Raw genomic sequence first — 16,048 nt, 5'->3', positions numbered from 1 at the left:
AAGCAGCCTGATAGATAGCATTGTGGACATACTAGTATCCCTACTGTTGCAGATCTTGTGTGTGTGCGCGCACACGCACACACACCAAAGTTCAGAATAAAGCTCCACCAAGAAACCCTAGAAGTGTAGTAAATAAGTTGAAACTGGACTGGGAAGTTGAAAACATATCCTGGAAAAGGCAGGTTAAACTATTCTGTGTTGTTACCAAAACCATCTACCAGGGTGAGTCCATGTAGTCACAATGTCTTGAGCTTCTCTCAGTTCATTTTTTTAAAAAAAGTCTTGCAAAATCTGAAAAAGTTTTATGATTTAAACCAATTTTCCCCATCTTTCATAATGGATGAATATAACCATTACCAGTTATTAATTTGGGAACAGTAGCTATCCCAAATCTCAAAAAAGGAATTCGAGGCAACACGTAAAAAGAATTTTATTTCAATCTGAATAATAGATTGTAGTTGAAATGTACCCTGCTGCTTCATTCTTTCAAACTGCTTCACATTTTTTCCAAGCTCTCTGATAAGATAGAGCATAAAATTTTGTCTTATTTAAACAATGTTTGAATAAAGTAAGGAATAGCAGGGTGGAGCCTGTTGGCATCCATTATTTCTTACCTTATTCAAATCATCAGCCAAGTGAGACAAACCTCTGTCCCTCTTCTAAGCCTTCGGTACTTGCTAGAGAGCTTAGAAGACAAGTAGAGTTTCTTTTCACTTGTGCAGCAGTTTGGAGATTGGAAGAAAGAGCAGAAGAAAATTTAAAAATGCATGCTTATTATCATACATCTTGCCCTTTTGTTGGGGCCCTCAGTAGTCTCCCATTCCAGGTATTGAAAAAGGGCTGCAAAAGGAAGTTATTATTTCCGCATTCTATATTACAAGTGGGAGAAATTCCTGCCTTTTTTCCAAAGTTGAACTTTCAGATTAGAACCCAAGGGGTAAAGCCTTACAGAAAAGGAAAATAGAGGCAAGGCAATTTAGGATTGCTGCAAATCATGGTGAAAAAATATGCTTCCATAAATCATGGTGAAAAAATAAGATTCTGCACATCATAGTACAAAAGTAAGTTAGGATTTTCTCAAAGTGGGAGAGTATCCTCTCAGAGGATACACTGGCAGCCTCAGGAAACAATCATTTCCTAATAAAACCATCTTCATTATTATTGACAAAATGTCCCCAGATGAAAACCAGAGGGTCTTTTTCAACCCCACTTTGATTATTCTTTTGCTGAGAAAACATTTGTTTCAGCACAGGAATTTTTACCTAACAAATCCAGGTGACACAATCAGTAACATAGTAGACCTTCTTAGCGGAAAAAGATGTAATTACAAAGAGGGCTAATCCCAGCTACACATGCTGTATACTTGCTCTGTCTTCTACTCAGAAATATAAGCTCTGGCTTCTTACCTGCATTCACAACAGGCTGCTCTTGCAAAGCAAAGGCTGCAGCTTTCACAAAGGCAGACATAAAACCTAATTTCATATTGTGCTTCTTCAGGAAGCTGTCCCTGTGTCGGGCTCTCATCTCCTGGATGTTACTGCAAATATCATCATAAGAATATTTACCACAAGTTTTACAAAAGATTTTCAAATCTGCAGTACATTTCACTTGGCATTTACTTATGTATTGATTTGCATCTCAAACATGCCGTGTATGTTTTTTTTAATGCAAATACAAAAGCCTCACACAAGAAGTGACACTATTATCAACAATGCATATCCAAAACTCAGATTGAATGGCATATTTTCCAAATTTTTAAAAAATGCTTTAATGGATACCAGGATTTTTAATAGCTTCTGTATTCTTAAAACTGCTACCAACATATCAAGACTAATGTTAATGTTCAAGGACACAATTCAGCTTCCTTTTCAAGAATGAACTATCATAATTAAAGGACTTTTTAAAGATAATAAACAACAAATTAATGTAATCTGCTTTAATAAATAAATCACTGTTGAGGAAGTAATAAGTAAAAATTTGTTACAAAAACATTAGCATCAGAAATAACTCAAATGGGTTTTTATTTAATAATCTTAACCACAGTAAATATTGGATCATTTTTACTAAGGCTTGATTAAATGTCCTGGAATCACATCTATTGAGGTATTCATACTGAATAAAGATTTAGTTCTTGCAATAATGTAATGGATTCAGTGGAAAATATTCTCCTGGTTTTAAAATTTAATATGGAGGTTTCCCAAGATATCCTACTTCCTTTATTAAAAATAATACCAATCATGCTAAGTTTTTGCTGTTTTGCAATAACCAAATATCTGATGTTGGTTACCAAAATAAGGATGCAGCTAATAAGTTACTTAGAAAAGATTGAAATTATTGATAATGTTAAATATTTACAGTTCAATGTTTTCTTTTATTTCTTAATATAATATATTCAGAAATGTTTATATTTCATCCTATTTCATACTGATTCTTTCAACAATAATAACTTACTACAATCCATACATAAACATCAGTCAGAATCTGTTCCCACACAAGGAAGAGCTCTCTAAATTTCTCATGGTTATTCAATTTAGGATCATAAATCACAAAATATGTATATAAAAAAGGGAATTGGCCTAGAGGAAAGGGAAGATTGAAAAAGTTGTGATTGAAGAGATCCTCAAAAGAGAGGTTACAAGTTTTAAAAACAAAAGATAGCAGCACAGGAAGTGATTTTGGGTCATGGTGGTAACAAGGTGAGTTTGCAAAGATATAAAGGGATGATGAGATATAATGAATTATGTTCATATAAACAAGATTTGATTGTCTTTTTCAGTAAAGTTTCTTTGGTAGCAAGCAAGAGGTAAGAGAATGTCCAAGACTGAAGATACAAGCCAATACCAAGTTAAAACTCTCCTGGAAAGATTGATTTCCAGTAATTTCCCAGAAACTTCAGTATAAGATATATTAGAATAAAATAAAGAATTTTATATTTTTATGAAAGCTTGGTCTGTTTACTATAGACAAATTCATATTTTTATTTTTAAAAAAGGATCTAAAAAAAAAAAAAGAAATAGCATGCCTATTTCTTTGGCCAGACTTAAAGCAAACTACCTGAGTATGGGAATATGGCCTTTCAAAGTCTGCAATATAATGGCATTTTGAAAATATCTTTAATTAGAACAGAAAACAGCAATTTCCCTTGTTCACTTACTGGAAAAGAAGCCAGTCACACAAATTAAACTGAATAATTGTGTCATATAATTCTAGATAGATATTGAAGTTTCAACCTTCATCATCAATCTCCTAGACAATATGGCTTTAGAGAGGCAGTTTTTAGCAAACAGAAATGTCCCTCTGGGTTTAGTCTGTTTGTTTTTTCTTCGCTAAATCTCATTTAGAGCTAGGGTTACTGTTCAAAGACATTACTGCCTCCCAAGATACAAGATCTGTAGGTATGAAGTGGTGGCTGAAAAGAGGAAGCCATCAAGAGTAAGCTTCACGGCAGACACTGACCCTGAGTGGGGAAGCAAAAGGCCTCAGTCTCAATCCTTGCAAGTCATCTCTATGGCATACCGCCAGTCGGTAATCAATGCAAAACATATTACTGATTGCAACAAGAGCACAAGGCTAGAGTAAAGTGACACTTCCATTAGTCTCTAATATGAGATAAGCTGCATTGCTTCCTTTCCAATCATGACTATTTTGCCAACCTTAATATTCTAAGCACAAAATATTTACATGTTTTGCTTTAAGGAGGAGGATAAGATTTCATGGGGCAATTTGATTTGGGCATCATTTCCCTAATGCACTGAAACATAAGCTTCCCCCTCCTCAAATCCATTAGTGCTCAGGCCATCCAAGCACTCGCTTTGAACACTGGTGGCTCCCCCACCTCAAATACTGACATTAAACTTCAATGAGTGCTCCAGAACCGCTAAACTAATTGAATTCTTCCTATAAGCATCTCAACTCAACAACAGTTAACTTTAGTTAACTAACTAGAGATGAGAAGACAATGTACAAGAACTCAAGCAGAGATTGTCTACATTATTCACAGCTGCAGACTCCTACCAAGAGAAGAAACCTGCCTTCTCTCCTGCTCTACCATAAAGCTGCCATTGAAAAACTTGGAAAATCTCTATCCTAATGTTCAAATAGATATTCTGGTTCCAAATAGAAAATAATTATTTTATTGGAATTCTTGCATAATTCCATTTTAATAAAGCCTGCAAAAAAGAATGTTGTTTTGCTTGGGTTCCTGCTTGGAAGAAAAACACTCTCAATTGAGACAGCTACCAAAAATCTGGTATAAAGCTATTATCAGTACAAGAACTCTAATTTTTTAACAGAAAAAATAACAGGAGTAGATATTTTTGTCAACAAGAGATGTGTATTTAACAACAGGTTCCATGTAGTTTCTATCATCATGTAGTAACACTTTTTCCCAAAACTAGCCAAAATAATCAGCTTGTAACATTAATACAGCTTTTTTTTAAAAAAGCACCCAAATACAGGGTGAATCAGATTAAAGAATCTCAGACACTGAAGTCACAATACAGGCATTCTTATGCTGAAGGGTAACTGCCCTACCTCATGTCAATTTCATTAAAAGTGGTCAGCATGGCACATGTATTCTGAGCCTCTTTCAGGCGCTGAGCAATACGTTGACGCATTCTGTTCATCTTTACCTGAAGACAGAAATAAATCATAAAATAGTGAAGAACCTGAACAAATTAAAAGCACACCTTTTTTTCTCTCTTTTCCTGATGAACACATCAAAATAATTTATCTACACTTAATGGGTTATCTTTGTGCAGTGAATCCAAAATTTAACTCAGTTTCAGTTTTATTAAACTTGTATGCCGCCCTATTCCCAAAGGGACTCAGGGTGGCTAACAAACTGATAGGAAAAGGGGCAATACAAAGAGAACAAACTAGACAAACAACAAAATACAAAAAACAGATTAAAAAACTCAACAGTCACAACAAATTCGAGTGGGGCTGGGAACTCATTTTTAGCCTAAAATAATTACCCAGATCTCTCTCTCTCACACACACACAAACAACAACAAATGATATCACAAGGCATCAGAAGTCCAATTACTACCAAAAGAAGTTGTACGACATAGGGAGTTTAACTGTGGAACCTCAAAAAAGTTAGCGGGATAGATTTTAAGAAGCTAAATTTCAAACATTCACAGAAGTGGCACTTGCTAAAGTGGTTTGTTATTTCCGCTACAGGTAATCGCGACTTATGACTTATTGAGTCTGGCAATTATGGTCGTAAATCACGATGAAGCAGGTCAGCACATGTCCTTTTTTGAGGTAGTCATTAAGTGAACATTGTGATCATAAAGCAGATGCCACAGTCATTGGAAGTAAACACCAATTTCTAGAAAAAAACTTAATAAATTGCATTCACATGATGGGGAGGGAAGAGGAAGCTGCAAACAACTGTATATGTGGGCCAGTTGCCAAGTGCCCAAAATGCAGCCACATAGCTGCTCCCCCAGACATCACAACATTCAAAACCAGGTCATAAGTAGTTTTGGGGAGTTCAGTCATAAGTGGCCTGTTGTAAAACAACAATTACCTGTACTGACCACATGTTTGAGAGACCACTGAGTAAGAACATTCATGAATGAAGAACTTTATTAGGTTCAGCCATTGCCCTTAACTCTTTAGTGTTACTTTGTTGCAGCCTTTCATGAGGCTCTTATGAAAATATTTTCTGTTCTGCCTCAAAGTTATCATATTTCAATTCCTTACAGACATGAATATTCATATCATATCCCATCAGAAGTACCCTTTGTTCCAATCTGGCACCTTTGCCAGTCCCAGGTTCCACAGCAGGAGAAGCTGTTGGCACGGCAGTTGGCTTTATTGCAGACACTGCAAGTCAATGGAAAAATAAAATGTCAGGGGATTAAGCAAGCAGGGATCATGTCCTTGACTAAAATGAGTTGACACCAATGCTCTGAATGTAAATGAAAGGCTCAGTTTGGGGATAATGCCTCTAACTATGTATCATTTCACAATTTTAAGTTCTGAGGATCCTTTGTTATATAGATGGGAAAGCAAGAACAAGAATGTTGTGATCTCACCTGGTTTAGCATCAACAGGGAGGGCTGACACTGGGGGCACTGGAGGCATTGTAGTGGGAATTGGTGCTGCAGAGGGAGGTGTTACAGGAGCTGCAGGTGGTGCTGCTGCAGGGGCCACAGGCTCTGCTGTAGGGGCTGTTTCTGGCTTGGCTTTGGCAGGTGCAGCTTTGTAAAAAAATGAAAAGTATTACATATATGGATAATAGAAGCGTATTTTTCCCAAGCAAATGGTTCTAGCAAAAAAGGACTTGGGCCAGAATCCACATCAATAAACTTAGAAGGTGCTCTATCTTTCCATTAATGGCACTCATAAACTATAAACTAAACTAATAGCTATTTTATTATGTTGCTTACTGTACTGAGTATATACTCTAGACATAACAAAGCCCATAATTAGATCTGTGCTTACAGACTATGTTCCAAATTGTTCATCAATGCAAGTAAGATAGTAATAATTTTATGTCCTTTTTTATTTCCACATTCAGTTTATGGCAGAGAACATGCAACCTTCATTTTTGGTCATTTCAGAAAGTACTTAAGATCAGATTCACCAATATAAGCCTTTCACCTGAAACTCAAGACTTCTTGTCTATGGCAGTTTTCTTTAGGGGAAAAAACTTCCCTTGCCTCTGCGTTGAGCATTCCCAAGTTTTACCCCATTTTAGCCCTTTGAAGAAACTTTACAATCAATTCTCTACACTTGCCATTTACAATGCATTAATATGAAAAATTGATGCCAGAAGGATAAAAAAAATAACCTAATTTATGTGACTTAATCCAATTAGAATTTCATGTATATATTTTAATGTATACTGCAATTGCATAATGATGTAAGATGAATAGTAACTAGCCTAAATCACCCAGGTAAACAATTTTTGATCATATGATCCAAATTTACCTCCAGTTTTCCTGAGTTTAAATAAAGGTGTTCCTCCTTCTACTTTCCCTCCATCCGGGATAAGAAGAGCTTCAATTACACCAGCTGCTGGAGCTGGAACCTGCACAGATGTCTATATAGAAAAAATAAATAGCAATTGAACGTAAGAGGAAGATAAACAAACAAAAAGGTCTGATCTTGAAGAGAGATGAATGCTACATTCATATACTTGATAATGTTTTGCAAGACTTGAAAAACTGGCTATCTACTCAGAATATAAAAATAATGAAAACAAACATGCAAACATCACAGTCTGATCAAAATACTAATAGTTCATGAAGTACTAATAAAAGTGATTTGCAATTTATCAACAAAATGATTTGAATTCTAGTTGTTTAGAAATAGCAGCACCAATACACCAGATACTCAAAAAAAGTTAGATTGTTGAAATAAGAAAGCTTGAAAAATAAAAGTGTGTGGAAGGACTATTTTACAACATTGGAATGCTCCAATGGATAAAGCACTAAACTAGAACAGCAGAGTCCATTAAACAAATCTTGGTTCAACTCTAACTTTTAAAAATGGGAGAAGAGCTATATATACTATGGTGTTTTTAATTCTTTGATGGGAAAGGACAGTACGGAAAGCATGACGCATCTGAGGCTGCTTTCTACCCAAAAGCCCTACACAGCAAAAGCTCCTGTTATTTGAAGGACCACCTGTTTCTGCTTGTCTAGTATGATTTGACAAAAAGGGTGCACCCTATGGGTCCTGAATTAAACAGGGACTCAGAAAACATGACTTCTCTGTAGCAGTGCCATCTATCTGAAATGAGGTTTCTCCCTTGAGAGACACATTTCTCCCATCTTGATGATGTTTTGCAAGACTTGAAAAACTGGCTATTTACTCAGGACTTGGGGAAGAGTGGATGAGATTCTTCTGTATGTCATACTCTTTGTTGACTGGTTTGCCATCTTGTAATTATTTTGTAGCTACATTTCTACTTATTTCTGTTAATTCTTTGCATTCTGTTATTTTTCTGTTATTCTCATTGCCATGAGCTCTCTAGAAACAGCTGGAGTCAGCTGGCATCAAAATTTAATCAATTAATCTGAGTAAATAGTACAGATCTGCAGTTAGGTGTTCACACGACTCTGATAAGGCGGGTAGATTTCATAAATTCAAAACATTTCTTCTCTGGGCAACAATGTTCACTTTGTCTTTGGTGATAATCATTATCATGAATAAGATGACAAAATATTTAGAGTTTCTTATAGTGAAATGGTTGCTATATAAACTTGATTACTAAATTTAAAAAAATTACCTTGTCAGTTTCAATCTCACATACCACTTCATCTTCTCTTACAGTATCCCCAACAGCTAAAAAATGAAGAGAACAGGACTTAAACAAGGAATTGTGTTGTGGCATTTCCTTCCCTAATTTTTATAAACAACTCCTTAAGCTAGACTTAAAACATCAACATGGGCTAAGAAGGCATGCTTCATTTTGTAAGCAACTGAACTGTAACAAATAACAGGTCTGAGCAATCTTCACCTACATAATAAGAGTATTCAGAACATTTTTAATTACTTGAATGTTTAACATATTTTCCTAACAGGCTATGACAAACTTATCATGGGATGAGGAGAAGATGAGAGAGACTAAAGAGAAAAAAGATCCTCTTACCTTTCTCCCACCTGACATCTCCCTCTGTGACAGATTCTGCAAATGCTGGTGTGTTCACTGTGACAACTTCCTCCCCTGTGAAAGATACATGTAATAAAATGCTTCACATGTTGGCATTTCAGCCCTTGGGAGCAATGGATAAATACAATTTAGAGAAAATGCTAAACATAAAGGGAAAGAGTATCATAATTTAAATAATTCCATATTATCAGTTCTTATTAGATGTGTAGACCACCACTTCCTAGCATTCTACAACCAGCATGGCTATTACTAGGCATTAAGTTTTTCATATCTACAGGGAAGCTACCATATTCTGTTTGAGGCCTCAGTTCAATCCATTTGTTTTTGGATAATTATTTTTTCTCTCCCATAAAACTGCAATTGGTTGGCCAGCCAATAAAATTAGTCATCATTTATTCAAACTGATCAAAACAAAATACTAAAAGGACAAACCATACATTTCTCAGGTCAGTAGTCCTATATTGTTCTGGATAACATTCATGATTTCATTAAAAATATTGCTTGAAGAAGAAAATTGCAGAAATGATGCATTATTATGCCAAAGTCCAAGTATGCCAACTGTGGCATAAAAAATACATTAAGCCTTACTTAAGATTAGGAAAGATGTAAACTAAATTAGGGAACAAGGTCACATGATTTTAGTAGGAAGAAAATTGGCATGTAGATCAAATGTTCCACTGCCTGCAGGCATCTGGATTACTTACTGCATACTTTTGAAGTTCTGAAATAACGGATAGTGAAGATACGAGAACCATTTAGCCTGCAGAGAAAGAAAAGCAATATCAGTGTATAAGTAGTACAGATTTGTATCTGCTGTTTTGGCATGACTGTCAATCAGTAGCCTCACCAACATGTTTAACTTGCTCACTGATTCATATACCTGGAGGCATAGATCCTAAAGCATTTCAGGAAGGGATAGCTTGTGATTAAATTCATCTCTGCGTCTGTGTACACATGTATGCAGGTGCACACAAACACACATACATATATATGAACTGTTTAGCATAAGGTCATAGGAAGCCTTAATCACTGTAGCTGAAACTGGATACTATCAACATATCAATGACATCCAAATCTTTTTCTCTACAGCATTTTCCAATAATGATGTGGCTCCCTTGAATATCAGCTCACATTTGATAATTGGCTGGATGAGGGAAAACAGTATAAAATCAAATCCTGGCAAGATGGAGCTGCTCACTGTAACTCCAGAGATCCAGCCTTTTCCCAAATGGGCAGATGAAATGCAGGTATGCTATGATTTATCAGATTACACATTAGACCATAAATAATAGCATTTAGGGATTCTGTATTTAGATTGTAGACTGAATGTAGAATTCCACATTCAGAAATCTCAAAAGTATTTTTTTTTAAGATTTGGAAACAGGAAGGTAGATAGGGACTCAATATTCTAGCTTATCATGTTATACTATGTGAACTACTCAAATAAATTGTAAAACATAGACTATATAGATAATAACCTAATTCAAATACGTAAATAGCTTTACAATTCTTATTCTTAGTTCAATGTCTGATTTGCTCTGGCGTAAGGTATTTTCAACCAAAGTATACCAAAGCCTCTCTCCAAGTATAATCTAATTAATTGGTTCAGTAGCAATCAGGTTGTGCCAATTCACTTGCTTCATAAGTTAGATACTTACAAATGCTTCCTGCTGTTGGCATGCACCAGAGCCTGGCATCGAGAAATGCCTGTAAAGCAAAAAGCACTTTAGCTAAGTATCAGGTTATCAAGTCACTTAGTACAGTCATGTATAGAAAAGACAAGGAGACTTAAATGGCATAAAAGTCAGAAAGGAGTTGATTGTCACTAGGAAAAAACTATAGCAGTTCATATTGAACAATTAATGTATCTTTATAAATCCAGCCCCATATTATAAAGTTGACCAAAGAGATAAAGTTAATGTCTATTAAGAAATAAATAATATGCTGATGCTACCCAGACTATGTAATGAAAATAAACAAATGCTATAGAATCACTCTATTCAATTAATAGTCTTGATTATCTGGTATACAGGTAGCTTTAAAGGCAGTGTGATGTTTCCAGGCTTTTTTAAAAATCAATCACACTACATGGGTCATCTCATTAATGCATTAATTTGCTATTTAACAATTGGCTTGTAAATGATCACTATTAGTATCATCAGTGTTTGTACTTCACTACTAACCTACTGTATATAATCTTTCAAGCAAACAATGATTCATTCAACCAATCCACGCAATTTTATCTATTATCTATCTATCTATCTATCTATCTATCTATCTATCTATCTATCTATCTATCATCTATCTATCATCTATCTATCTATCTATCTATCTATCTATCTATCTATCTATCTATCTATCTATCTATCTATCTATCTATCTATCTATCATCTATTCCAGGATACCATATCATGTCTCTGATAAAATGGACTCTTGTCCTTAGTGGTTTCTATCAATGTAAATTCACTAAATTCTTATGTGCCCAAAAAAGATTTTGCTACTACTGGACATAATGAGTTTTCTCTCCTCCCAAAATAATTATTTACAACAAAGTGGTCCAGGAAAACATATATTGGAAATGTTATTTGGAAGATATTGGTTATGATTAAATCATCTGGAAAAATAACAGGAGGCTCCAAATATCTACAAACCAAACACTGATTCAAACTAATTTGTTGCTCAAGTAGTAGTGAACCTATGAATACTTACACACAGCAATTTATGCCAAAATTTATTACCCCACATTTTGCAGGATTTAACAAAGCTTTCCAAAAATTGTGAGTAGAAGAAAGATAAATACTAAACTTGATTTGACTTTATTAAAAATTAAATAGAGTAAATGTGATTAATACATATATGATTGGAAAAAAATGCTTAAAAAGATGGAGCATCTTGAACACAATCTTAACCAAATGAGTCAGAAATACATGACAGCTGTTTTCCTTTTCATATATATATATTCACATAATATATATTATTTTACATAATGGCCTCTCTACCAACACATGAGGAATTTTTCCATATTATTTTTAATCATTTAATAGCCAGCTTATTAAAACAGATTTTATTTCTTATTGTATTCTCTAGCCAAGTGCTGATGATATTTTTCTTGTTATGAAAAAACTTTATGAAATGCCCAAACCTACATAAAACTCACCAGAGAGCCAACGCTTTGCCTGTGGACAGTTTCCCTGCCAAAGAAAAAAATAATACAAATCACCAATGCAAAGAGAAGTTAGGAATAATTTGACATGCTCCAAATATCACAGAATTCAGTTTAGATTTATTCCATGCAATATAGAATGAATAACTGCAATATTGACCTAGTTCATACAACATGCAAAAGAAAACCTATCTTTTTATCTATAATTTAAAATATTTTGTGAACCGGCCATTGCAATTTGCAAACTACAATTTATGACTTAGTTCTGTGTCACTCCTGTTGTTAGTCAACAAACCATGGTCAAAACAATTTATGGCTTATCATGGCAGATAAGATACTACCGTGTTTCCCCAAAAAATAAGACAGGGTCTTATTTTCTTTTGACCCCCGAAATGTTGCTTGGGCCTTCTTATCGGGGGGGTGGTGGTGGTTATTGGTTTGGGGTTGCCGGGTGGCTGCTCTCTTGCGAGCGGGCGCCCGAAGAGCTGGGCACAGCCTGAGGGGCAAACGGCTATATTGCGCTGTCACAGCAGTGCAACAAAGCCGCCATGAAGTGACCACGCTCTTGAGCAGCCACCCAGCAACCCCCTTTCCAGCCGGGCAGAGAGCCACTCACCGACCCAGTAATATCCCAAAGGCGCTAAGCCACGTGGCACTCTGCCCGGCTGGAAAGAGAGGTTGCGCGAGCGCCTGTTCTGCCCCCAGCTCATGTACCTCCCAGCCTCACCATGCCCTGGCCCAGCTCTCCCTGCAAGGCTAGGGTGCCGCCACACTGCCGCTACCACCACCGTGCTCCAAGCATAACTGGCTTCCAAACTCTAGAGATCCGCTGCCAAGTCTTCCGGCAGCACCCGCTCTGGGACTACTCTCTATGATTGTGGGCCGGCTGCGGGAAGACTCTCTGTCCCAGCAGAGTCTTCATCTTGTACATCTCCTCTATATATTTTCTCCCTAAATATAATACCCTGTATTTCTCTTACTAGGAGGACACTGTTCCTTCTAACCCAACCAGATTATTTGGCAATTTTGTTCTATCTTCCTGAGTGTTGGCCAGATCCCCTTTTTTGTGTCATCCACTTATCAAAACTGTTATCCAGCTGATTCATTAAAAATGGGATGATACTGCCCCTAGGAAAATCTATACAGAATCCATTCATTTTTCAACTCAGCACAGAATCATTAGTGCTGACTTTTATGAGTGGGGTCAGCTATTCATAACTATCCTTACTGTAGTGCTATGCAAACTATCCTTCAAGAGCTTATTAATGAGAATGTCATATGAACATTGTCAAAAGCTTTGCTGAAATAGACAGAGTATATCCACAACATTCCCCCTGTCTGCTAAGCCATTTTATCATACCATGTCTTCCTCACTTATGGACTCCACACATTCATGAAGTTTGAGAAAACAAATCCATGGATTATGTGCCATCAAGATATGTTTAGTGGCTACACACACTTTGTGCAAGATGATAGGTGGTATATCATCCTAAATGTAGATGACAACCACAACATCCATTTAAGATCTCAATATATTATAGTCACATTCTAATCTACCATATTCTGTACTTTCCATTTTTTCTTCTAGTTGTAGAACTCAATGATGCTACAGCCAACTCACTAGTCAAATTTCAAAAAAGATAAATAATGCACAAAGCTGTTTTGGAGGAATTATGCATATTTTATCACTGCATCCAATGATTTCTTTCATTAACGGATGCCAAAATATTTGTTTCTCATTTTACTTAATATTCAAGTCCACAATTTGAATGTGTTCTGTCTGTTTTTCATTTCGTAATAATAATTCATAATTGTTCATACCTTAGTTTTCCCTCTAGGACAGAGGTGTCAAACTCAAGGATCAGGGGCCAGATCAGCTTACAGGGTGATTAGATCTGGCCCACACGGCTGCCTCGGGAATATAGAAGGACTGGCCTGCGATGCTCCTGTGCTCCGTTTTCAGCTGTCACAGCTTCCTGCAACCTTCTGTCAGTGAAAATGGAGCTCGGGAGCCTGTTTCTGCTGGCAGAGCGCTTGGGCCGCCACAGGCACCCCCAACATGGGTGATGTCGAGCTGGCCATGTTCACCCTGGCCATGCCCAATCCGGCACCCTGAGGTGGTCCTCAAGGAAATCGAGTTTGACACACCTGCTCTAGAACATTACATTTAGCCTTACAGATGCTTTCCTTTTTAAATATGGTATATAATATATATATAAAAATTATCTAATCATATACCGTATTTTTTGGAGTAAAAGACACACCTTTCCCCCCCAAAAAAGAGGGTGAAAATCTGGGTGTGTCTTATACACTGAATATAGCATTTTTGGCCTCCTGAAACCTCATCCTGCGCATCCCATTTTTTGCAAAAATGGATGTGCAAAGGGTTTGGGAGAGCTACAAAGTGCTCCTGGGAGCCGGGGACAGCAAAAACCTTTTTAAAAAAAAATTACCTCTTCAAAATCTTGGTGTGTCCTATACTCTGGTGCATCTTATAGTCTGAAAAATATGGTATTTATTCAATACATAGGCTGCCCAATTGCCAATGTCTCTGGGAAGTGTACAATTAAGAAAAAATTGCAAAAATTAATCATAAATGTCCCCCTAAACAGCATACAATAAAAAAGAAAGTTATCTAATAGGCTCCCTTTCCATTCTGCCACAAAGTCTGGGAGAACATAACCAATTTGGACCAATCCTCACTTACCTGTAGTCCAAGTACTCCCATTTACTTTTTAAAACTACCTTTTAGGTCATTCTGGACACACAAATCATTTTTCATGTATAATAGTGACTTAGAGTGTCTGCTATAATTTAATCATCATTGCTATCACATATTGTAATGATATTAAGAAAAGGCTTTATATTATCTCTCAATATGGGGCTGAATGGTGCTATACAAAAATATACCAAGTTTCTGGTTAAGAAACAGTCTACATTCCAATAAATGTTTTTCTTAGCACTTTTCAAAATACACTGTTGTACAAGAATGAAGAAAACATACTGGAGACCAGACAACAATTGCACTTTACAGGGATGGTGCTAAAGGGCAGTGTGTCAACCTTACAGAGCTTTTTGAATCCATTTGGAAATATATCTGAAAGGAATCTTTTTTACATTTATTTACTTATATTTCCTATTTCCAAATCTCCCATTTCCTTCAAAGAGTACAGAGTATGTATACACAGTACAAACTTGCTGCCACAGCATAATAATGTGCAAGAGCGCAATATCGGCAACCCACATTAAAAAGAACCTCATTATGCATATTTGAAAACATTTAAATTTGCTTTAAATAGGGAGATTAGGTTAAAAAAGGGATGAAAGGCAGACCGCTGGGTGACTTTGGGCTAGTGTCTGTCTTTCTCTCTCTCACACACACAACCCAATTCAGTCCACCTCACAAGGTTGTTGTGTGGAAGGAAATAGGAGGAGGAAGGTGTTTTTGGATACGTTCGCCAACTAAGGCTTCACTGCAGAGATCCGTGGTACAAGGGCGACTGGGGGTCAAGTGACTAGAATTTCTTTATTTGAAACCCCCGTTTCTTTTGCACGTTCTGGGTGGGCCAAGAGGAACCTCACCGTATTTCATTCAACCTTCAGAGCCACCTTCGCCCCGGGCAAATTTCCTTGCAAGCCTCGCTCTTGCGAAGCCCCAAGATTTCCAACCCCTCCACTTCACCCCTTTCCGAACAGGACTTCGCCCCTTCAACGTGGTTTGCCTCAAACTGGGATGACGCTGTGTCCTTGCTACCAGCTGGGCGTGGACCTTCTGAGAGGCACCTTAGAAAACAAGCTGCTGGTTCCTCGCACTTATTATAACCAAGCGCCAACTAAAAAAAAGGGCGGGGTGTAATAAAGGCCGGAGGTCTCCGTCTCCGCTGCCCCCCCGAATGCCCCCTCCCCAGTGCCCTTGGAGCCGGCTCCCCCCCAACCCATCTCAGCCCATGGCTCCGTAGCGGAGTGACCTCCTGCCAGCCTTCCGTTCTTGCCCGCGAGCTACCTGCTGAACAGCGCAGAGCGAACGGCCGAACACCCGGGTGAAGCAACGAGCCCGAACTAGAGAAACTAACAGCATCGCGGCGGCCAACAACGGCAAAAGGATGAATTCCAGGGCGCGCGCCGGAACCAGGCCCCGGCGGAGGCCGGATGCGAGTTGGGACCGACCAACAGTAGGCCAGCAGTGGGGGGGGGGCGAATTGAACGGGACGTACCAATCGGTGCAAACGAGGAAGCGCGGATAGGTTGAATCG

The 16,048-nt window shown here is 37.3% G+C and overlaps 1 protein-coding gene across 1 annotated transcript in view; it reads right to left on the bottom strand.

Moving 5' to 3' along the window:
• Positions 1-15,951, bottom strand: part of DLST (dihydrolipoamide S-succinyltransferase) — a 23,138-nt gene extending 7,187 nt beyond the window's left edge. The window contains exons 1-11 of the mRNA XM_032231587.1: positions 15,799-15,951; positions 11,790-11,823; positions 10,291-10,339; positions 9,337-9,392; positions 8,612-8,686; positions 8,249-8,304; positions 6,946-7,057; positions 6,048-6,212; positions 5,750-5,835; positions 4,534-4,631; positions 1,407-1,537 (exon numbers count right to left, since the gene is read on the bottom strand). Coding sequence (XP_032087478.1) covers positions 1,407-1,537; positions 4,534-4,631; positions 5,750-5,835; positions 6,048-6,212; positions 6,946-7,057; positions 8,249-8,304; positions 8,612-8,686; positions 9,337-9,392; positions 10,291-10,339; positions 11,790-11,823; positions 15,799-15,873 — 937 coding nt within the window. The 5' untranslated portion in view covers positions 15,874-15,951. The remainder of the gene's footprint in view (positions 1-1,406; positions 1,538-4,533; positions 4,632-5,749; positions 5,836-6,047; positions 6,213-6,945; positions 7,058-8,248; positions 8,305-8,611; positions 8,687-9,336; positions 9,393-10,290; positions 10,340-11,789; positions 11,824-15,798) is intronic.
• Between the last annotated feature and the right edge of the window lie 97 nt (positions 15,952-16,048).

This window comes from Thamnophis elegans, chromosome 1 (assembly GCF_009769535.1).
Source record: "Thamnophis elegans isolate rThaEle1 chromosome 1, rThaEle1.pri, whole genome shotgun sequence".
NCBI lineage: Eukaryota > Metazoa > Chordata > Lepidosauria > Squamata > Colubridae > Thamnophis > Thamnophis elegans.
Note: the sequence above shows the minus strand (reverse complement) of the source record. Positions and strands in the feature narration are given on the sequence as shown.